The sequence below is a fragment of the Rhipicephalus microplus genome, chromosome 1, assembly GCF_043290135.1.
Source record: "Rhipicephalus microplus isolate Deutch F79 chromosome 1, USDA_Rmic, whole genome shotgun sequence".
NCBI classification, from domain to species: domain Eukaryota; kingdom Metazoa; phylum Arthropoda; class Arachnida; order Ixodida; family Ixodidae; genus Rhipicephalus; species Rhipicephalus microplus.
The window spans coordinates 15,548,370-15,573,295 of record NC_134700.1 but is presented as its reverse complement, the minus strand read 5'-3'; the positions used below and the strand labels follow the sequence as shown (position 1 = coordinate 15,573,295).

General features: G+C 44.4%; 1 protein-coding gene across 4 annotated transcripts in view; it reads right to left on the bottom strand.

The window, feature by feature from the left end:
• Positions 1 to 24,926, bottom strand: part of LOC119178056 (uncharacterized) — a 697,593-nt gene that overhangs the window by 159,344 nt on the left and 513,323 nt on the right. For all 4 annotated transcript variants that reach the window (XM_075887501.1, XM_075887516.1, XM_075887508.1 and 1 more), the window contains one exon: positions 4,134 to 4,232. In XM_075887501.1, coding sequence (XP_075743616.1) covers positions 4,134 to 4,232 — 99 coding nt within the window. The remainder of the gene's footprint in view (positions 1 to 4,133; positions 4,233 to 24,926) is intronic.

Here is a 24,926-nt window from a genome sequence, read left to right as displayed (position 1 = left end):
TTCCTAAGAGTATTGATGAGAGAAAGATTTGTGATGCTGCGCTTAACTAACTTGGAATGGGAAGAGTCATAGGGTAAAAGGGGTTTTCCATTTCTAGGTTCAAATAGCCAGCACACATGGTCAGGTGAAAGAATTAAATTCAAATCGAAAAAGCGTAAGCTATTGTCAACTGGCAACTCATGAGTCAATAAAAGCGGTTTAAAACATTCCTTAAAAGTCATTACAATACCGTAGGTTAGGTGCTGGCAAGCAGCGTCGCTGCAGTCAATGAAAATTAAAAAGTCGTCTACGTAACGACATATTTTGGTGACAAAGTTTTGGTCTGGTTTTGGTCTGGACAAAGCCTGGTTGCGCAACTAAGCACAAAACTCGGTTTGTGCCGTGTGTAGTGGGGGTTGTTTACGCGATTCCATTCTCATGTGGTATGTGGTATTTCGGCCAAACGGGGCGATGCCTTAATGAAAGGCTAAAAGAGCACCATTATAATGCTCACAAAGCAATCCAGGGCCACATTGGAATTCACTGCCGCGATTGTGAATGTACCCCCATGTTTGACCAGTGTGAAGTGATAAAAAAGCACCCGTCACAATTAACTCGAGAAATTATAGAAGCGCATTGTATAGCAAGAGCTGGCAGCACGTGTATTAGCGCCCCTTCTTTGGGTTTATCTGAACATGAAGTGGCCTTCCTTAAACAGGGTAACCGCCTATGAATGTGTGATATGTGACGGTGTGATGTTGTGTGTTATCTTGTCGTTGCGTTAGGGTGGTTTTGTATGCTTGCGCCGGTCTACTTATTTGATGCAATTTGACAATAAAGCTCAGTTGGAAGTTAGCGCTCTGTCCTCTTGTGTCGGTCTGCTCGGCCATTTCTTCTTCCCCGTAATGCGCTATACCAGTTCAAGTACGACGAACCAACTCGCCCAATCTTCAACACTCGTCAATAAGAGCAAGATCTAAAATTTAATGCAAGATGAGAAGGACCGTGTTCGAAAAGACTGGGAGGAGGAGCATGGAAGATTTGATGAACTGGAGGTAAAGTGCGCCAAACTAGAGAGAAGACGTGCGATAGCACTCTAATTATATGCTCAAGAACAACAGCAACTCGAGCGCAAACTGCTATTCGCACCAGCCAAAGGACGTATTAGAATAGATGAGATAAGGCCTACAAAGGTTTTACAGAGAGAAGGTCGTACTTGATTTCCAAAGTTTGAATTCAGTTGAGCCATGGAGCAAAGAGCATGCGTGTTGCGTAAATGAGACGAGGCTCCTAACTGGTGACCAAGAACGAAAGAGCTCAGACACATGAGATAATTGTAGCAAGGAAATGGTTAAGGAGCTCTACGCAAGTTCAGTAACATTGAAAGTTGGGCGGGTTGGTGATAGTTCATGTTTACTGATGAAGCAGCGCACGGGGACAAGCAAGAAAGGAATAGTGGGCTCCCTTTCGTTCCTTTCGTGCTTATCTCCCTGCACTGCTTCGTAAGTAAACTTGTGCGCAAGTGTTATGAAGAGGGCACAAAAGAAAAAAATATGACACCTCCAGACAATAGCGATACTGAAATACAGCTCTTTACTGATGGGGATGACGTATAAATAAAGAAGCATTCAACGGTCACAAGATATGACACCAGAGGATAGGAGGGTGAATGAAGTGTCTGAGATGCATTGTGGTAAACATGAAAAAATGAAGGGGACACAGACAACTCCAAAAGTACTGAAACATCGAAGCAGTTATCAGGACGCAAGAAAGGTTGCTCAATTTGTTAATGGTAGAAGTGCAAGACGAATAGGAAACAAAGCTACGAAAACGCCCAAAGCAGGTTTTACATATATAGATGCAGAGAGGGTGGTGGGAGATAAGGCGCAGTGAGGGAAAGTTGGTCTGAAGAGGCATTGAGTGAACAGAAACAGAGGGACCAGCTGCAGCAGGCGTTTGAGACAGTGGGATGCAGGAAGAAAAAGATGCAATATGTGAAGAAGCACAGACTAAAGTACATAGGCAACCACCCATTGCACGAAGCCTCAAGGAAATCCATACGAATTTATTAGAAAGAAAATCCTCTTAGTTGCTGTAAATTTTGCCCTTGTTCGGGGACCAAAGCCTTTTCGAGGCTGACGCTTTACCAATTGAGCTAACCAGGAAGCTAGCAATGAGCAGCATGAGGGCGAATTCATCAACAACTTGAAACCCGTGGACAAGCGGTTGTCTATTTTTGTTGGGAAATACTGCTTGGAGAAGTGGTACTGTCAAAATGAAAACTTCAGAGATGAAGAGGTGTATGACTACTTTCTCGCTAGGGGAAGGGTGCTCTGCAAACCGCGCTTGCTCCGTGCACTGCTATGACATGTGCTCACATGGGACAAGCGCTGCTCGGTCATTGGCTGTGTGCCGATGACGTATTGCTGACGTCATTGTGTTACGTTGGCAAAGTGGGTTGAGTCGTGAAAAAGGGCTTCGTCTATCCCTCCACGCTGGGAGAAAAAGAGAGAATAAGGTTGAGTGAAAAGCAGGGAGGTTAACCAGAAGAAAATTTCTGGTTTGCTACCTTGCACTGGGGAAATATAAAAAGGCACGATAAGGTAAGGTGGAAAAAAGGAGAGAAGGGGGTGGTTAAAGAAAATAAAAAACGCGCTCACACTCAAGCACAGGATTGTCACAGTCGTTTAACGACTCCGGTTGACAGCAGAAACTTCAGCAGCGCCTTCGATGCTTTCGAGCTAGAAGGCTGAACGTTCTGGCACTCCAAAATTGACTGTTTCGGAAGTGGCTGGTCGTCGAGACACCCTAACGTAGCCGGAAGCTGTTGTCTTTCGCAGCTATAATGAGGACAGTCACAAAAGACAGTGATCACATGCACAGTTATCCCTATCCGGTAAGCAAAACTGTTCATGAATGACACTCCAAGCCACAATTGGTTGATTGATTGATGATTGATTGATATGTGATGTTTAACAACCCAAAACCACCATTTGATTATGAGAGACACCGTAGTGGAGGGCTCCAGAAATTTTGACCACCTGGGGTTCTTTAACGTGCACCTAAATCTGAGCACACGGGCCTACAAGATTTCTACCTCCATCGGAAATGCAGCCGCCACAGCCGGGATTCGATCCCGCGACCTGTAGGTCAGCAGCAGAGTACCTTAGCCACTAGACCACCACGGCGGGGCACTTCAAGCCACAAGCGGCAGAGGACAGTTGTTTTGGATCGAGATAGTCCGGATGGAGTTGATGTGACGAAGCTGGGAAAAAAAGGTGGGAAGGACAAGTGAGAAACTGAAACCAGCCAATGCTAGTCATTCTAAGCCCCAAGACCTCCTTATTGCAGCATTTATTGACAAAGTTGTTGCGGCAGCATGTTCACATTGCACTAGAGCCCCATTATTAGATGCGAACTAGCTCTTTGACTCGTGTGTAACGCCGTATGTATGTGCAACCATACGAACATGCCGCTTCGCGTTCTCCTCACCGCAGGTGTTGGAGCGGTGCCGAGTAGGTCACGCTCCCCTCGTAGTGCGCATTGATGTCACTCTCTCCCTCGCCTGCTGCGTGCTCGCCGCAGCACCCGAAACTGCCACCTCGTCTGTTCGCCCGCAACACCTGCCACAACCGCCTCTCGTTCCGCTACCACACCGCTCTCTACACCGCCGAATCGTCAGTTCACGCGGAAACTATCAATAACAAAAAGGTGAACAAGCATCAATCCTGTGTTTGTCAACTTCAATGTCTAATGAGTGCAGAAACCTCTCAGCCTGCCCTTCCCCGATCCCAAGGCTGTGGTAGTCAAGGCAAAACGCATGCCAGCTCTGGTGAAGTGCCTGTGTCCACTCTGAAAAAAAAAAAAAGACAGAAAAAAAAAAAGAGAGACGAGACCTACGCCAGCCATCACTTCAAATGAATCTTCCAGCGCTCACTACAGCTCGAGAAAACAGCGTTAGTGCCGCTCAACCCGTGACACCACCCATGCGCTGCTTCTTCACATCCCATCAGGGTTCCCTTTGGGAAGATGGTGTCAATTTTTTTCTCCATTAGAAAATTTGTACCATGAGGTTGTCTACTGGCTTTTTAAGGTAATGAAACACAACCATGACTAGAAGAGGAATGCTGAAACAGTGACTTGTTTTCACTCACCTCATACAGGGCTCTGGAGATGCGTGACCTGCGGGGCCCTATCTTGTATTCGCCTTGCACAAGAGGATCAGCAAATGAGACGTGCCTGCTTGACACTTGCTGCAAACAAGAAGCGTTCAATGCTATGCAGTGGCACAATGCAATCCATTGGCTGAATGACATCAACAAAGTGCATGCACCTCGGATTATGTGGGCAAAATATATATTGTTCTACTAAGGTGAACAGGCCAGCATAAGGTAAAAGCTAGAACGCTTAAACAGCATTGAAAAGTATACCAGTCTTGTTGAGACATTCAAAATCAGTTTTAGCTTGATGCATGTTTACTAATTATATGAAATAAACAAATACAAAAGTTTTCCTGTGCGAAATTCACTTGAAGAGATGGTTTTAGGGAAGTGTGGTGGGTCGTATGTCATGACACCACTTTTTTTAGGTCAATTTAACATTTCTGTTCGAATGCTCCACATAATCTAACAACTATTATACTGTATTCAAATTCCCTTTATTTGAAAATTAAATTGTTGAAAATTTCGAAGTATTCGTAATGAAGAAATAGATATATAATAGCCTGCATATAACCCTCTGTAGAGGTGGATTCACTGCACTTAAAGAATGCCAAGCCATGCCAAGCACTGGAAAGCCAAGCACTGGAAATGCACACTATCATAAAGCCTCACTTCAAGAATAAATGGACAAATTACCTTCAAATCGTTTCATATTCTTTTGAGTTTAAAAGCTTGTTTTATTGGCTTATGTGCTCTGAATCTAAAAAATTTTAAAACAACATAATTTATAGGTCTCATCATTTGCATTTTATTGAAAGTCAAATCCTGCTACTAATCCAAGTTTCTTTGACTTCTTTTGAACCAAAAAGAACGGGTTTTACAAAAGAATTTCCAAAGAATACTGTGCAGGCTAGTTGAACCTGACAAATTGATATATACGATTCGATAGTAATTCGACTAAAATCAATATTCATTCTAAGTTTCCTACGAACCTAAAATTCACAATTAGCACAAGCCTACACGTTTATGTGGCACACTGCACTCAATAATGTCAGATATGTGTGGGGATGCAAATGCGTGATAAGCTCTGATCACAAGCTGAATTTTGTTCTGGACTAATAGTACATTGCTGCAATGACACACTGGTTGTAAAAATAAATGACAGGTACGTGTGACTCAATGTACATTAAGCTCAGCTAGCTTGACAAGAAAGTCATTGTGTCCCTCCCTTCGTCCCACGTCCCCACCAGGCAAATGAAAAAGCTACTCTTTGGCCTGTTTAACAGTAAGAATCTTTGTTGAAGCATCACAGTTGATTAAGGGGGTACTGGCACAAAATTTTGCAGCTCAGACAGCCCGCGTAATAGACCTTTTTTAAGCCCACTTAGCGCCGCCAACGGGTGCACAAGCATTCATGGGAAAAGTTTGTACGCTGCAGCAGCCGCCGCGACAAGCGCGAGGGCATCACGCTTGAACTTTGCGCTGGCACCGTGCCGGTGCTTCCCAAATCAAGTGAACTGGGCAAGGTCTGATATATTACTGCATGATTTAATCACAAGCTGCAATGTTTGGGTGTGATGGCATGACAACGATTTGCACTTACCCCCATGTTCAACAGCGGCTGAGAAGCGTTAGTTAGCCTATCAGTTAATTATTATTATCCTTTAGTATCAGTTTGTCATCCACATAAATAAAAAACAGTACAACTTCTTTGCCTAAAAAGTGCAACCACTGTCGTCCATAAATTCATGGATGCACTAGGAATTAATTAGTGCCTTTTGATGTCGTTTAAGAGTAAATTGTCCAATTCTGGTATTTTTAAAGAGTACTTCAGAAAAAAGCACGACTTCTTAAAATGAAATACATTGACTAGACCGCTGCGCGCTGCTCGCAGCACATGAATCTACCAACTTCCCTTGGCATTGTAACTACAGGGTAGAATAAAGTCTACACGAAAAAAAAAGTACAACCAGGAAAGAAATATTCACACCGGAAATGCTCACTCACTGCTAAAAGGTTATCGCACGTGTTAACAAACACGTAAGAAAAAATTGGGGTGCATCGCGCATGTCACAAAGAGGTACAAAAAGAGTAACAACCGATGTGCGGTTATACAGTTGATTAATGAAGTAGCAATATTCAAGGTTAATTGACTTAAGGGGGCAGACTGGTCTTAGACACTTTTTGTTTATTTCTTCAGTGATCTTGACCAAACTGCACAGTATTATGCAGTTTTTTTTTGCTGATTTTAAATATGCAATTACTTTTCCTGTAACTCATCTCATTCCCGAAATAATGCAAGTTCAACCCCCATTGTTTAAGGCCTCAATAGAAAAAAAAGTGCCTAATTAAAAGCAACATTCAAGATATGGCAAGATAGACTAATGATCTAAGATTGAAATTATGCAAGTAGTTTCTTTTATTTGGCCTTTTTAGTTATGTTATGGCAAATTGCACTTTCCACTCTGAAAAAGCAGTTGGCATAATATTACAATTTTGATGAGTAATTAATTAAAAAGGCTTGTACTCTAAATTCCATTCCCATACTTGGATTCTATACACATACAGGTTTCCATCGCAAGAAGAATTATTGCTCTACCAGCCCTAGCTGCCGGGATATCGAGGCCTTAAGATTGAACGGAGTCATAAATTCACATTTTGAGAAAAATGGCAAAAACAAATAGCACACACTTTATTCAAAAACAACAATAAGAAGGTGCATATTTCACAATGCAGATCTTAATAGCCACCAGGAACATAGTCAGACTGGTGCTTAGCACTGCGGTGGCGCTTCTTTAGTGCTTGCTGGACCTTCTCACTAGAGGCACGCTTGCGGTTTGAGTCGGCCACTCGACGCCTGTCCTTCTCAGTCATCCGTCTGATGCTTGGGAGGGTGGCGTTGAGATTGAGCTCATCGAGGATTCCTGTTGATGTTCTCAAGTTGCCACAGTTGAATTTCATCACTGCCTCGGCAACTACAGCTTCAACCGCAAACAGTGAAGCATGGCGCTGTTTAGGTGCCAAAGCCCAGATCACGGAATGAAGGCTTTCATTACTATTCTGGGTTTTACCCCTTTGACACCTTTCTAGAAGCCCTTTTTCTGACAGGCGCTCATAAACTGGAAGAAGAGCCTTGCACACATGTTGTGGCAAATTGTAATGGTGCCTCGGAGTGGGCTCCCCTTTGGCAGCAGCTGCATTTTGCCGGCACCAAGAGTCTGGGCCTGTGGGACACAGGCTGTGGATTGACTCACTATCATTAGAAGTGATGTGATAGTAAGTCGCCATCACAGCTCTGTGCATGTCCTCAACATCTCCTTTGTGAGATTTGAGCGCCCAGCCGTAATAGGAGCTTAACTTCGTGATAAGGTCCCCGGTGAGCCTTCCCCTTCCTCCAAGGGTTTCAGAGGCACCTCCTTTGTGCCTTGCTACTAAATTGCGTAGGGCAGTGCCCATACGCTTTTGGACGTGATTGACACAGTCCTCTTTTTGGACTTTGATGAAGCCATAGACATCTGCTTCTTGCAAAGCGAGGAAGGTGCGGCTGTCACCATCTGACAGGATTGTAGTGTACTTGAGGCCATTTTTTTTATGGACCTCTAAAAGAGGTGCACAGCTGCCTCAACTTCCATTTCGCCAGATTTTTTTGTAGTATTTTTTTGGCACACGTGGCTGTCCTGCCAAGCCTGATATGCCGGGTCGTCTGCCTTCGGTCCGCGCTCGCACCCGGCACAGAAGTTGCTCAGAATCCTTCCAAGTTTTGAAGTTTGCGCACGCTGAAGTGACCCACAGTGACCCCCCGTATTTCCCTCACGTCACAACGCTGCAGTCAACACAAGTTATGATGACTAGAGACCGGAACTTTAGGCACAAAAACAGAATGTTTTAGGCACCTATAATAGGCCATAGTACTGTAATTCAGGCATAAATAGGCAATAAAACTATCATTTAGGCATATAAGGCACCATTCATAATTACTTCTGTAGCCTGCTCAGGACATTAATTGCACTTCTAACAAACACAGCAGGTAAATTCTGTGCTTGGGGAAAGCCAAATTTATTTTTTCCATGAAAAGAATTACTAATAAGCATAATAATTTGAACAAACTTAGGTGAAAGCTGAAGTTTTTGACATTGTGGCTAGGAAAACAGTGACAAACCAGCATCACCTCAAGGTTTTCGGGCTTGAATTGTGCTTGTTTTCAGTCAGTACTTGCTTTTATGCGAAAAAGAATGCTCATCATCCACTGAAATTAATGAAGCGTACTTGTGGCCTAGCACTTTCAATGCTTTAATTGCATCGGGAATATTTGAATCAGCATCACTCGAAACTTTAGCTGCATGCTTTAGCACATACAATCCAGGATTCTTTCCAAGGCAGATTTAGGCTTTGTGGCAACCCTGTCAGCGACCAGTCTATTTGGGAAAGGGCAAACCTTTCAAGCGCGTCTGAAAAAACTGGGTATCCTTAAGCTTTGCCTTTAAGCGTTGAATGCGATAGCAATATCCTGTTCCTGATGCGTACTCCAACCACTTAGTTTATACTTTTTATTGCATGATGTTAATCGAGAAGTTTAAATTGTGGATTACTATACAGTGTAAGCGATAAAGCTGAAAGTGGCTTGTGTCAGTGAAGCTTTTGCATATGGCTGCATACTGAGTAATGGGTGCATGCAAGTTCACAGATGCCAATATAAAAATAACAAAATGAATCTGTGTGCCCATGGATTGACCACAAAATACATGTTATTAGCAGAGATTCAGGGGTTATTTCAATAAATCAGAAGTTGTAAAAGCAATGTTCAAAGCTTTATGCCTATGCGTGCTTGAGAGGGGACGTCAAACTCAAAGTATTGTTTACCTTTCCAATGCCTCCTCCCCTGCTTTTCACATGGACCGTTTCTCGATCAACAGAGTAGCGCTGTGATCTACCAATTCACTGCCTGACGAGTACACTTTACGGCTTCTTTTTATTCTGCATTTCTCGGCAGACTTCTGACAGCTGCTGTTATGAAGAACATAAATTCCAACCGAATTTACGTGTAGGCTGTAGGCGGCAGCGCTAGCCTAGCTTAATTTTGGCTGATTATAGTACGTTCTAGCTACACTGTATTCTATAGCTTCCCAAGCGCAATCACCGAGCTGCACATTCTCAAACCTAGCGATAGAGATCTACAAGGGGCAGGGGGTACACTAGCGTTAGCCTCTCCTCACTTCGCTACAGAACACTCTAGCCACGCTCATGCTACCGCCATGCTGCACTACTCTCAAACAAACCGACGGAAATCTTTTAGGAGGGGCGTCATTACCGTTATAGATGCTAGCCTCGCTTTGCCTCGCTGGAGTAAAAGCTCCGCTCATGTAAAGGCGCGTTTATAGTGCGGTGTTATCAGAGTGTTGGCAAACGTCACGTGTCGAAGCGCATTGGCCTAGTCTAGTTATACGTTGGCTGTGTCAGTGCATCGATTTCTGATCCGTATTCGCTGACATAACACAGCATTCGCGCGCGTGGACCTTACGTCGAGCCATATTCACACTTTACAAGGAGCTAAAAACATGAACAGAAAGAAAGACAACTATGATTGATTTGATTTGTGGGGTTTAATGTCCCAAAACCACCATATGATTATGAGAGACGGGGTAGTGGAGGGCTCCGGAAATTTCGACCACCTGGGGTTCTTTAACGTGCACCCAAATCTAGAAAGAGAACTAGAAGCGCGCTATGCACGTGTTGGCATTAATATGGCCACACCGAATGCTTCTTGTTTTCATCTATTTGAGCAGCTCATTTAAGCAAAACATTTACTCGAGGAATGTGAAAAGGCATTTTTAGGCGCTGCGAAGCTGATATAGCCACAAACCTCAAAATAGGCACTTATAGGCACAACAAATGTATGATTAAAATGTTTCCCATCCCTTAGCTTGTGTTTATATGTCAAATAGGCTCGAAACGTACTTCAGAAAAAAATAGGTATTTTGCCTAAAGTTCCGGTCTTGAATGATCACGTCATAGCCACTATTTTTCCTTTTGTTGCCTTTGCTCCAACAGACTACGACTCGGCGGCTGCTCGCGACTCATGAGCCCATTGCCACAGCCCATGGACTATACTGCCTGCCGCTATTACTGGTGGCTGCTATTACAGCACTATAACAGCAGCCACATGTGAATGTGTGCTGAGAAACGTACGAGCAGATGGAAAGTTGGCGCGAGCAGTAACCACGCGCGTCATCCTGGTTGATCTCTTACATTCACTGAGAAGAAAGCGACGGCATGCCTTTATGGCGTTTTTTTCCCCCCCAACTAGGCTAAGGGGGATTCGCTGAAGACTGTAGAATCCGCAAAACAAAACAAAGCAAGAGGGCAGTGCACCATAAAACATGGCCTTCCTTTTGTGTTCCTCTTTTCCTGTGGGCAGACGTGGGCCAGACTGGCCCATGTCTGGTGCACTAGAGCTTAAAAAACGACCCGGGAGCCGATTGTCCCCCCAAAAATTACATATTTTTTTTTGTTTTTAATAAATTTTATTTATTTATTTATTTATTCAAAATAACTTACAGACCGATCAGTGCATTGTGTAAGGAGAGCGTAAAAGGAATACATACACGAATCGGTACAATTTTTATACAAGTCCTAACAGGAATAACAATGAGAAAATATTATTAATAATTTTAATAGGAATAGAACGGCAATGAAAATCAGATGAGTATATGCGTGAGATAATGACATAAAACAAGCTAAAAAAACAAGCACAAATTGTAAAAATACTTTCCATTATTCAAAAGAAAACATCACTGAACAGAACTGAATGGCATGTTAGTATTCAAACCACAAAGAAAAGTTAAAATTAAGAGAAAAAAAAAGCGACATACTAGTAGTGAAAAAACACGTAGGTGCCGATTTTGATATGAATAAAACGAGCAGTTAATCTTGGAAATGGGTTAGTAGAAGGTGCCGGAATTTTTCCCGAATGCTTTCAGCTACGATTTCATCGGGAAGGCTGTTCCACATGCGGATGAGATGAAACGGGGGAGTGCAGATGAGTTTTACCGTATATGCGTGTGAATGAAAGATGATTATTCAGTCTCTTTGATGTGAATGCAGATGTTTGCAATGTCATTGATACTGGCCTTGTTTCATGTACGTATTTATGAAATAATGAAAGAAGGTTTAGATTTCACAAGCTTAGTTTCTCTACTTTTTTTAGAATAAAAATTGAGGTTGTAGTTAAACTCGAAGTAGGCAAAAATCGCCTTTAAAGAGAGCACAGTGGCTATACAAACAAAAGATGAGCTGGAGTCCTCTGGAATTGTCCCCTGGCTGCTTGCCATTAAATTTCACATGAAGAGTTCACCAAGGCCACATGCTCATTATAACCATGAATCCCAAGCTCTCGTAATGCTCTCGTCTCTGTGAAAGACTAAAAATATTTTATCAGATCTATCACAATAACCTAAAAATCGATGGAGGCAAATATATTCAACTATCAAAATCACGAACAACACTGTCGCACCATGGCAAGAAAGTTAAAGAGTTTTCACGTAAAACAACTACTTTCCAAAATTCATTCTTTCCAAAAATCATTCTTTCCTCGAACAGTGCGTAGTTGGAACGCACTGCCCGATTAAGCTGCATAATGCACAACTACAAGTATTTCTTCATTCATGAATGCGATAGCTAACCTGTCTTCCATCCTTTGATTGATTTGTTGTCATTATTATTATTATTAGTATCATTATTATTATTATTATTGGCACTGCATCTAAATTCTTCTGTGTGTATGAATTGTATTGCTTTGCTATATTAAGAGCTAGCTCGTTTGTTACTTTGAGCACACTTGTTACTTTTTGCCCATTGTGACAATTAGTCATTTTGTTCATTTTCACTCATTGTTTTGCTGTATCAGTAGTTTGTTTTTTTTTTGGCAAAACTCGCTCATTTTATCGAAAAGGGGTAAAACATGTTACACTGACTCATATTTTCAATGTTTTTCAAAGTTAGAACTCTTCTAGATTTTTTTTTTCCCACGACGCATTGTATTTGTTATAAGTCATTCCTGTTGTTTTCTACCGTTGTAAAATGTAATGTCAAATGTATATATATGTACCCACTCCTGCATTATAGAAATCAGCAGTATTGACTGAATAAATAAATAAATAAATCATTTTAAAAAGCACATCATCGCCACACAGATGAACTTTGACTTTTATGCTTAAAATGCATTATTCTCCAGATGTAATTTTGGGCAACTTCATGAAATTGAGTCTCATGTTTTTGGTACTTCTCATGGCTATATCGAGATGCGATTTTCGCCACTTCTTAACATGTTTTAACTATAAAATTCTAGTGGCAGGAACAGTCTGTCCAGAACGATTCACATTTTACACATTGTTACGGTACAAAATGAAAACTATGAAACTTACTACAAAACTGATTATTTAGTGATTACAAAACTGATTTGAAATTAGCATAAAAGCTTTTGTAAACAGCAAAAAGTTCATTGCCTTAGGGTAAAGATTGAAGAAACATTATTTGAAATCTCCTCTCCCCATAAAATGTGCTCAGTCAACCAACTTGGTTTTACAGCACCGTCAATGAGGATTTAACCCTTTAAGGGCTAATTCAAACAAAAAAAATATTTGCCACAACTTTTTTTCGCAGATAATGCTTTATTGGCCATTCTTCGCTCCATCATGTGTTGGCCTATAATACACGGGGCATTTGAGGTGTATTCTGCAACTCTAGAAAGCAAAGATTAGAATTGAAATGCTGCGCACATAATGCATTATTCCCTGATAGTTTACTTAGCGTTCAAAGTATGGCACTGTGCCGAAAGCCTTCTTGCACCACCTGCACCAGATCCTTGCAAATGTTTTTGCCATTTCCATCTCATTTCAAGTAGCAGACTACGCAGAAACGTGTTGGTCCTTGCTTCTTCTTTGTTGCTGGCATATAAGATGGGAAGTGGTGCTCATCAAACAGTTCAGGAGACATCCCGACCACCCTTTGTTCTTGATAGTGCTTTTAAGGAAGTACTTGGTGACGATTGCCTCCAAAGGCTTGATCCAGATGAGATGCTCTTCCTCCTTTTTTCTGATATTGGACGAATGAATAGTAAATCACTTCATCCAATAAGTGTTGGAAGATCTTCTTGTATGAGATCTCCTTTCGCTTGCATGGCAATAAGTAGCTGGACAGCATCTGATCTACCCTGTCGACTCCTTTCATTGTATGGTTGTAATCCAGGATAGCATCGTGCTTCAAGGCTTATTCGCCTATTTTGTCTGTGAATGGCACCGTTTCAGTACTGTTCATCATGGATAAAACCGTTACCAGCTTTTTATCCATCACTGTACAGCCAAACAATTGCCCCTTTGAAAGGCATTCATTTCACCTTTCTTGAGCCTTGCCCTGGCGAAACCAGGAGGAAGGTCATCGCGATTGGCTTGTGTTGTGCCATCGATATCGGTATATCTCTTGAGAAAGAAGTATTGTCACAAGTATCGTCATCGCAGTACTGCGTGCAGTAATGCCAGTGCAGGTATCGCTGCCTATATAAACGACTGCCCTGCAACGGTGGTCATCACTTTGGCAGCAGTGGTTGCGGCTTAAGGACTGCCCTAATTATCTTCTGCACAGGCGCTTACCCCTATCATCGCCCAGTTGCTGGTTCCTGCTCTTCTGGCTGCCTCACCGGATGTTCCAACATGCCGAGAGCGACTCGGCACCGGGTATGACACCGTCTTTCTCATGCGTGCCGCAAACGCATCCGGCTCTCCTGCTGCGCCGCCAGCAAATCACGGGACCACCGACGTCATCATCGTATCACCGCCGTCATCAACCAGTTCAACGACAACAGCTATAAATTGTCAGCAACCACCTGTCAAGCTTTGTGGGCTCTGTGGCTGCGCCATAGCACGGTTCACTAACCCTTTCGTCTTCGCAATGCAGGCGCTCGCCCCTATCAACGCTCAGTTGCTGGTTCCTGCTCTGCTGGCTGCCTCACCGGATGTTCCAACATGCCGAGAGCGACTCGGCGCCGGGTATTACACCGTTCTTCTCATGCGTGCCACAAATGCATCCGGCTGTCCTGCTGCGCCGCCAGCAAATCACAAAACCACCGACGTAATCATCGTATCACTGCTGTCATCAACCAGTTCAACGACAACTATAAATTGTCAGCAACCACCTGTCAAGCCTTGTGGGCTCTGTGGCTGTGCCATAGCGCAGTCCACTAACAGTTTCGTCTTCGCAATGCAGGTTAGTGTACCATATGACCTGTTCACTAAAAGAAATAGCAATTATTTTTTGGTGCAGCTACTGAGCCCACATTGTTGTTGTGCCCTTGCCATTCAATGCGTGAATGTCGCTCGTCCTCTCTTACTTCTGTCAGGGGACGTTGAATCCAATCCTGGCCCAAACTCTCTCTCTAAGGACCGTTCACCTAAAGACCCCCTCCCAGCAAGCCTTTTTCTTTCCGAGTTGCAAAAGTTATCTACGGGTCAGTCTACACTGCTCGAGGAAGTGCAGTGACTTAAATCTGCGCTACTAACAACAAACAAAGCCATGGCTGATTTAACTAAACGTATTACGGAGCTTGAAGTTCACTACCAAGGTCTTGTGACAGTTAAGAAGGATGTCGAAACAATTATTGGTAACACCGCAATAATGACCCGTCAAATCTGCGACATGGAGGCGCGGGTTGACGACGCCGAAAATCGTTCCAGAAGAAATAACCTCATCTTTTACGGGCTCCCTGATACGAACCCATCCGAAAAATTTTCAGACTCCGAAGAAATACTTATTAACCACTGTCGCGACCACCTAAACTTTACTCTTGACCCTAAACTTATTGAACGTGCTCACCGCCTTGGTCGGCACCGGCATGATCACAAGCGGCCTATAATAGCCAAATTCACTTTTTTTAAAACCAAAGAAGAAATTCTCTCGAATGGATGCAAACTAAAAGGTACTAATTACAGTATTGGGGAAGATTTCTTCGAATCCGCTCGAAAAGCCCGAAAGCATCTTGTTGAATTTGCTCGTACGAAATCTGAGCCCTTCTCCATGCGGTACAAGACTTTGTTTCTTGATAAAAAAAGATACGTTTTCAACGAAAATTTCTAAAATGTAAACAAAATTTCCTAGCAATCGTCGTCCAAAAAAAAACAAACAAAACGTGTTAATGTTACAACACCTAAAACAAGCCTTTCCTTCTCTGTAATCTTCACTAATATACGTAGCTTCCTTTCAAAACGCGATGCAGTATCAAACCTTGTATTAACATCGGACAGCAACATACTGGTTCTCACAGAAACATGGTTGAAGGATGACGTCACAGATAGTGAGGTTCTTGCCGAATTGCCAGAGTTTGTTGTTTTACGGAAAGACGGGAAACAAACACGTGGCGGTGGCATACTTATCGCTGTCAATAAGCAGTTATCCTGTTCACTGATAAATGTCCCTTGCAAGCTGGAAATTCTGTGGTTAGTCTGCCGCGCTGTACCGGAGACAATTCTGCTAGGTGTGTGCTATCGGCCACCGGACAATGACCCAAATTTCGCACAAAATTTAAACGATAAACTTGACCAGCTAACTACTAAATATCCTACCGCGCATATTCTACTTTTTGGTGACTTTAATTTTCCTGACATCGATTGGCAAGACACCAACCAATTATTAACAGGCCACTCCAGAACAAAAGAATTCATTAACGTCTCCTTAAATTTTAACCTAACACAGCTAATAATAGAACCTAAACGTATTGCTGGTGAAACTTCTAATATTCTGGATCTAATACTGACAAATAAACCCGAAAGCTTGTCACATGTTATACATCTTCCTGAGATTAGCGACCACAAAGTTATTTATGCTGTTTTTGAATTCGTCCCTAAACTACGAAAACCATGCAGTAAAACTATACGTCTTTACGACAAGGGGGATTACAATGCAATAAACACTGAGCTCGAAGCCTTCCTACCTCATTTTGAAACAACATTGAGTGAACGATCAGTGAACGATAACTGGTTAATTTTCGAAGATAAAATTAAGGAGCTAACAAACAAGTTTATTCCCAGTACCACCTTCCGTTCTAATCAACAAGATCCATGGTTTTCTAAACTATCAAAGCGACTTGAAAATAAAAAAAAAAACTACTTTTTCGTGCAGCTAAACACGCAGCTATTGCCAGCGCATGGGATAGGTATAAAGAAGCTGAAACCTTTTATTATAATGCCATTCGAACCGCAAAAAGAACATTTTTTCATACTGATCTTCCGAAGATCTTGGTAAATAACCTTAGGAAATTTTGAGAAGTAATTAACCCTAAGAGAATTCCAGGTATTCGTTTGAATAATCCTTTGACAAAGAAGTTAGTGATTCTGAATGCGCAGAAGTATTTAACTCAGCATTCGCTTCCGTGTTCACAAACGAAACTAACAGTCCCCTTCCGATTTTTCCGTCTAGCATCGTCTCTGTAATGCCCAGTATTGATTTCCTCGCTTCCGGAATAATATCGTTAATAGACAAACTCAATCTTTCTTCTTCAGCGGGATCAGACGATATCACCTCAAAGTTTCTGAAAAATATCAAGCACATGTCTGCCATATACTTATCACTATTGTTGTGTCAGTCATTATTCACAGGTAACCTACCAATAAACTGGAAAATAGGAAAGGTCATTCCAGTCTTCAAATCAGGAGATAGATCATGTCCTGTCAATTATCGCCCCATTTCCTTAACAAGCGTGCCTTGCAAGCTCATGGAGCACGTCATTTACACCAAAATCATGTACTTCTTGGACTTATTTCATTCCGCACAGCATGGATTTCGAAAAGCATTTTTCCTGTGAAACACAACTTGCCCTTTTCGTTCATGATCTGCACACTAACCTGGACAATAACATACAGACTGACGCTATCTTTCTTGACTTTGCAAAGGCATTTGACAAAGTACCCCACAACCGCCTGATGTTAACACTATCGAAATTAAACTTAGACCCTAAAATTTTAACTTGGATTCGAGAATTTTAGACAAATCGTTACCAATTCGTTACCGTTAATGGACATAACTCTTACCCTCTGGCAGTAACATCAGGTGTCCCGCAAGGATCTGTTCTTGGACCCCTATTATTCCTGATATACATTAATGATCTACCTTTTCATGTATCAAGCAATATTCGTATGTTTGCAGACCATTGCGTTATATACCGTACTATTACTAACACATCAGCCCAAGTTGCATTACATGATGACATTAACCATGCGCTTAACTGGTACAATCGTTGGCTGATGACACTAAACCCTAATAAATGCAAGTCCCTCTCGTTTCACCGTTGGCGCAGTCCCCTCACCTATTCTTACCAAATCGGTAAAGTTGCATTGGAAAATTTCATCACATACAAGTACTTGGGAGTCACTTTGAGTAACGAATTATCATGGCGCGTCCACATTACCAATATCATATCATCAGCTAACAGATCGTTTAGGTTCTTAAAGCGGCACTTACGTCATGCTCCCCCTCCTGTAAAACTACAAGCTTATAAATCTTTAATTCGCACCAAACTCGAATACGCGTCGCTTATCTGGAGCCCTCATCAAGTATACTTAACCGACGCACTAGAATCACTCTAGAATAGAGCAGCTAGATTCATTCATTCCTCGTATTCATATAACGTGAGTGTTTCATCTCCTAAACAAAAATCCAATATTTCAAACCTTAACATTCGTCGCCGAGTTTACAGCCTCATTTTGTTCCACAAGCTCTATCACAGTCCACTCGGCCACCCGCCCTATATCTTGCCTCCTGCCCGCACATCTCACCGCACCACTCATTCCTTTCATGTCGGTCGGCCACGCGCCCGTACCACGACATTTTCCGCCTCCTTCTTTTTTCGTGCAGCTTCCGACTGGAATGGCCTTTCCACTGATCTCGCCACCATAATGTACCACTCAACATTTACACAAAATGTCACTCGTTTCTTTTCAATTTGAATACATTACATTGTTCCTTTTTGTGCCACTGGTTCTCACTTTGTCTTCTTTTTTTTTTTTTTGGCAAGATGTTACGCCTGTTAATATGTATACTGATCCTGCACGTTTATTATTTTATTTATGTATTGGTTACCCCTGTTCATACTTGTACCCATCCTGTATGTATTACATTTGTTGTATGTTTCCCACCCCTTATGTAATACCCTCTCTAGGGGGTCTTTAAGGTAATAAAGTGAAGTGAAATGAAGTCAGTCAATTCTGATGATGTGTAAAAGTTGACAGTTGTGATGCAGCAGCCCTTGTCTAGGAGGGGCTCCGCAAGCTTCAGTACAACTTTCGTCGCCATTATGAAGGTTCCTATACACCAGAACACAGCGAGCTCAGTGCTTGCTACCATATTGAAAAGGGCGTGGCGCCATCTGTTGCAAGCACGGCAAAGCAACACTCTCAACTGCCACACTAGCAGACGCTCTGCAGATCAAACACGCAACTTCCCAACCCGAGTGTGGCTGTAATCATGTTTGGCGCTGTTCCTGAGCTGAAATTTTATGCCGATTTCATGTGAAACGTCGAGGAGACCTTTCTCGACAGTCCGGAATGTCTGCAGCACGTGCATTGAAAACTGCGGAAGCCCCCTAATCAGATACGTATTATCAGACTGAAAGAAACGCGAACAGTATTAACTGGGGCGTGCCTTGGCTGTGACACGGCAGAATTTGTGCTGTAAGCCGGCATCAACGTAGCGCTAAAATACGGTTCCAACTTATGCTCATGCGCCACATGTGTATCAATGCAGGTCTTGCCAGGCACTCGGAACACACGCGCGGTGCAAAAGTGCCTGCCAGAACAAGATTTTAAAATGCTACGGTGACGCCGGCCGAAAGCACATGTAGATTCGCTTGGTGACAGTCAAGGCATGGCGCAGTTCGACCAAGTCGAAAGCCATGCTTTCCCCACCGTTTACATCTTTTAATCGCAAGAGTAGACTGTTACAGTTATACTAAACGTGCGCGGCGCATGCCTCTGTGGAGTCGTAACACGTACTATATCCTATCATTGACATGCGGCCTGCGAAAGAGTACGACAATAGTTGTGTGCCTCATACTACAGGCATACTGCACGCAAATCGCTGCTGTAAAGTGGAACAGCTGGTGTAGCACTTGAATATACGCAATAAGTATACTTACTTGTACACTTCACTGAGAATGTTCCAGGCGTGCAACCGTCGCGCCGGACTTCGTCATCCAGGAAGCGTAGCAACGCGTCCAGCGACACCGACAGTGAGGCAACCGATTTGTATTCGGATGGCTTTGAGTCATCGGATGATGACTTCACGGTCGTCATGAATCGATCAACAAAACGAAGACTGCTGCGAACGGCATCGTCGGCAAGTGTTTCCACCGTTAAGACTGCACCACAGCGGTGGCCGCACACCATGCTGTTTATGCCTGAAGACCCTGCATCTAACTTGCGACTCCTCAACAGGCAAGTTCTTTCTGTGCTTCTCGAGGAAACCGCGCCGAATGAGATCAAAGACGTGAGGATCAATGCACGAAAGAATGTCCTTGCTGTAGACGTTATGCACCGTAGCGCACTGCAAAGCCTTCGGCACATAACAGAAATCGGCAACGTGAAAGTTCGGCCAATGGTCGCTACAGGTTGTAATGGCACTGTTGGCGTCATTTATGATGTGGATCTTTCCATCTCAGCTAATGACCTGCCAATACTAATAAAGCCAGCGACTGAAGGCACCCGCATTACGCACATTACCAGACTCGGCAACTCACGCTGCTTGAGGCTTGTGTTCGAGGGAGACAGCCTTCCCTCGTATGTCAAAGTTGGCCATGTTCGCCACTCAGTGCGTCCTTACATACCGAAGCCACTGCAATGCTACAAGTGCTTCAAGATGGGACACGTAAAAGGTGTCTGTGAGAACAAACTTGTGTGTCCGCGGTGCGCTGAGTCTCACTCAAAAGACGCCTGCAGTGCCACCATACTACGATGTGCAAACTGCCACGGCGCTCATGAGGCCTCATCCAAAGATTGCCCGCGGGTGCGAAACGAGCACGCGGTACTCAGGCGTATGGTGCGTGACAATTCAACACACAAGGAAGCTGCCGCTACACTACGCCGACGACGGCGTCGTGGGCGAAGACCATCACGGAAAAACGCCTCTACCGATAGAGAGATGTCATCCTCTATCAAAGAGGCTGACTCACGAACACCGAGCTCACTGAAGACGGATACTGCCAAACAGAAGAAAGGGACAGCAGTCGCGCCTTCCGAACAGTGGCCCTCTCTTCCACGACGTCAACCTACTTCGGAGCTGCATCAAATCCCGCCGCCCTCGACGACCCCTCAAACCAGTGATGCGATGAATGAAGATCAAGTGATAAGCTTGCTGCAATCGCTGATGAGTACCATGCGTGTCCTACTGAGTAATATGAAGACTTCTGCTGCGCAGACCGCACTGCATGTGCTGGACACCCTGAGTCCGGTGCTTGCAGCTCTAAGGTAGAACCATGGCCAGCGAGGCACCATTGTTTCGAGCGGAAGTCAAGAATGCATCTGTCTTTCAGTGGAACGCCAGAGGACTGAAGTCGCGCATGTCTGACTTTAGACAATTTGTATTTGTGAACCGCTTCCCCATTATTGTGATTTGTGAACCCAACCTATGTGCTTCAATCAAGCTGTCAGGATATGAGTGCTTTATGTCCTCCACTCACAGAGACTGCAGCAAAGTTATTGTATTCATGCGCCATGACCTCACTTACGTTCACCACAGAGTCTCGCCTGATGAAGGGAATCAGTATGTGTGCCTTACTGTGAAGAAGGATAAGGTTGCTTTCACGATTATCGGAGCTTACTTATCTCCATCAAGCCGCCTTGACTGCGAGCGCTTACGCGGTATTCTGACATCGACTCCAAGGCCATGGGTGATCACTGGCGACTTCAATGCCCACCATTTCCTATGGGGAAGCTCCAGGGACAACTCTAGAGGAAGAAAATTGGTGTCCTTAGCCTCGGAGTACGAACTCTGCGTTTGTAACGATGGAAGCCCTACATATTTACGCGGATCAGCCTATAGCAGCTGCCTGGACCTTACATTGGTTTCTCGCTCACTTATCAGGAAAGTGCACTGGTTTTCGGATCTGGAAACGCGGGGCAGCGACCATATACCAACTTACCTGTGTATAGAAGGTTTCACCAGCTCCAAGTCCTCAAGAGGCCTCAAGTACACCGATTGGCCGAAATTCAAAATGTTAATGGAAGACTGCTGTACCGACGGCTCATCATATAACCTAGAGGACTCGATAAAGGATGTCTTGCAGAATACCACGCATACACATTTGACTAGTCACAAGCGCACCGATTTCGACATTGAGCTTGAGAAACTTCGCGCAATACGCCGTCGTGCAGAACGAAGGTACCGACGGACAAAGTGCATGGATGATTTGAGGCTGGCTAGACGCATTCAAAAGAAAATGCAGCGGCACATGGATAAACTGGCTAGGCGACGTTGGACATCCTTTTGTGAGTCGTTGGATCCACGAAAGCCCCTATCACTGATATGGCGAACTGTCCGGGGTCTTAGCACAACCTTGGGTCAGCGACACCCGTTTACATCTCTGGCACTTCACCTTCGATGCAGAGAGATTGACGTCGCAGAATCTTTCTGTAGAAGAATTGCCGGTGATTCCAATTTCACAGTATCAAGAACGGGAACTTTTGACAACCCACCGCCCTCACGTGATCCCCGTATGGAATGCCAGTTTTCTATGGATGAGCTAGAGGCGGCACTGGCTCTGTGCAGACGTTCTTCAGCACCCGGTCCTGACGGCATTACCTATCGTGCCCTTTGTAATCTTGGAGACGAAGCTCGGAAGGCACTCTTACGCCTATACAACGACTCCTGGCAGACTGGTACTGTTCCCCAGGCATGGAAGTCAAGTCGCCTCATTCCACTTCTAAAGGCTGGTAAATCTCCTTTGGATATTGCCTCATACCGTCCTATCGCACTTGCCAGTTGTGTGGGAAAAACGATGGAACGAATGATTCTAACACGAATGGAGTGGTATTTAGAGCACTACGAAATCTATCCAGCATCCATGACCGGATTCAGGCGCGGCCATTCGTCAATCGACAACGTTGTTGATCTGGTGACATATGTTCAACACCAGAAAGCCTGTAAGAGACTGTGCGCCGCCCTGTTTCTAGACGTTAAGGGGGCTTACGACAATGTCACCCATGAAGCCATCCTTAGTGCTTTGGAAACAGTAGGTCTTGGTGGCAAGATATATATGTGGGTGTACAGCTACTTACAGCTGAGATCATTTTACGTGATGACAGCGAATGGCCCAACACCTGATTATTACAGCAGCCGAGGAGTTCCTCAGGGAGGAGTGCTAAGCCCTACCCTTTTCAACCTAACTCTCATTGGTCTAGTCGAGCAGCTACCTAGCACTGTAGAACTTTCTGTCTATGCTGATGACATCTGCATTTGGACATCAGGTGTGACAAGGCCTCAGCTTCGCGCCCGCCTTCAGAAGGCTGCTACAACGGCGTCATGCTATCTTCGTAAACAAGGCCTCGAGGTGTCCTGCGGAAAGTGTGCAGTGGTAGCGTTCACGCGGAAAATTTACAGTATATCGATTAATGAAGAATACATATCGTTCAGCAGAAGCCACAGGTTCTTGGGAGTCATAATAGATAGAAACCTGTCGTGGACTCCACACGTGAACTATGTGAAGAAGCGGCTGATCGCAACATGCCACATGCTCAAATTCCTTGCAGGAAAAAATTGGGGAGTGCTCATATCATCCATGCTACAACTGTACAGGGTGCTGTTTATCGGATTCTTACGGTACAGCTTACCTGCAATGTCTAACACCGGCAAGACCAACCTGCGCGCAATTCAGAGCATTCAAGCCCAAGCACTTAAGATATGCCTTGGAATACCCCGCAGTGCTTCAACGGCTGAAACCATTGCCATCGCTCAAGATCACTCGATAAATACGCATATTATTACCGAGACAATGCGCATGCACCTCAGGCATTATGCCAGGACCCCTTCTCACCACCTGGCGAGTCTAGCTGCTGAAAGGCCCCGCACGACATACGGCACTATTGTCTCCAAGCATCGTTCATCGTTTGCTGAGACATACGCACCTGCATCAAAGCCACTGCTTCCTCCTTGGAGCTTGAGCCGGCCGCGAGTTCACTTAATGATTCCAGGAATGAGGAGAAAATCGGACTTACCGACACATGCCCTGAAACAACTGAGTCTATCCCTACTGGAAGAAAACTACGGTAACCACGTGAACATTTACACGGATGGCTCTACTACGCCGTCTAGTTCAGGTGGAGCAGTGGTTATACCATCACAAGGGATAACTCGGTGTTTTAAGACTTCACATGTGACGAGTTCGACGACGGCAGAACTCGAGGCTCTGCGCAATGCACTGGAACACATCAATTCAGAAGAAAGACCAGGTAAATGGGCTGTGTTTTCTGACTCAAAACCAGCGTTACAGTGCCTGATATCAGTTCTCCGACGCGGATGCCACGACCAGTTGACCTACCAAACCGTGAAACTACACCACCTGTTAATACAAAAAGGCCATGACATCGTCTTTCAGTGGTTACCTGGGCATAGTGGTATAGGCGGCAATGATTCTGCAGATCATGCTGCTCGCACGTCACATAAAGAAGGGAACAGTGTTCCGATACCGCTTTCAAGAGCGGATGCGGCGAGGCAGATTCGTCAACTGGCCCGCAGTCTCACACTGACCGAGTGGAACACACCAAGCATACGACGTACACGACTGCACGAGCTCGACCCATCACTACAACTCCGGCCTCCACCCGGCTTACATCGACGTGAAGCTTCGCTTCTCTATCGCCTTTGGCTGGGAGTTGCTTTCACGAAAGCTTATACCACGTTAATCAGAATTACTGACAGTGCGGCGTGCGATGTTTGCGGCACCGACGAAAATATCGAACACCTGCTGTGTCATTGTCCTCGATTTGCCTCAGAGAGACAAGTACTTGCCAACGCAATGCGGCGACTGGATGATCGGCCTCTTTCTGTGCAGGTGCTATTACAGCAACGTACACATGCCTCGACAGCCCACAAGGCAGTGAAAGCCCTGCTGCGTTTCCTGAGAAAGACAGGCTTGTGTGAACGCCTCTGACATGCGGTAGATTTCTACACGCTGCAGTGAAATTACTGTCAGTCTCTCCCCCACCCCCTTTTTTCCCTCTCTTCCCTTTTTCTCGTCTTTCTTGTCCCCTTCCTTTATCCCCCAGTGTAGGGGAGCCAACCGGATGTCTTTCTGGTTAACCTCCCTGCCTTCTCCCTTTTGTTGCTTCCTTCCTTCCTTCCTTCACTGGGCTCGTAGTTTTTCCTGCTGATTGCGATTATATCCTATAGGGCGGTCAAGCTCAGAGTTTTTCATTGTGGATGGAAATCTGTGCAATCGCAAAACACCGCACCAGCACGATTCCCAGGATTTGCTGTGAACTTCACAGGCAGTGCTCAGCAATCTCTTCCTCTTGCGCTGGTTGCTGTCGCATCAAATGACAGCGCAGTGGTACCCAAATGACATTTTATAATCGGACGCAGCATGAACAGGCGCTTTCTCGCATTTTACACTCCCAAAGCCACTGCATGCCATACTAGCAAGGCGCACCTTGGCAGTTGAAAACAAATTATGGCATCTCTGGGAGCGAGGGTATACAGCCTAAGGCTCCTGGGTGAGAGATAGGCGTGCTCTCATCTATTGACGAGGTCTCAAGA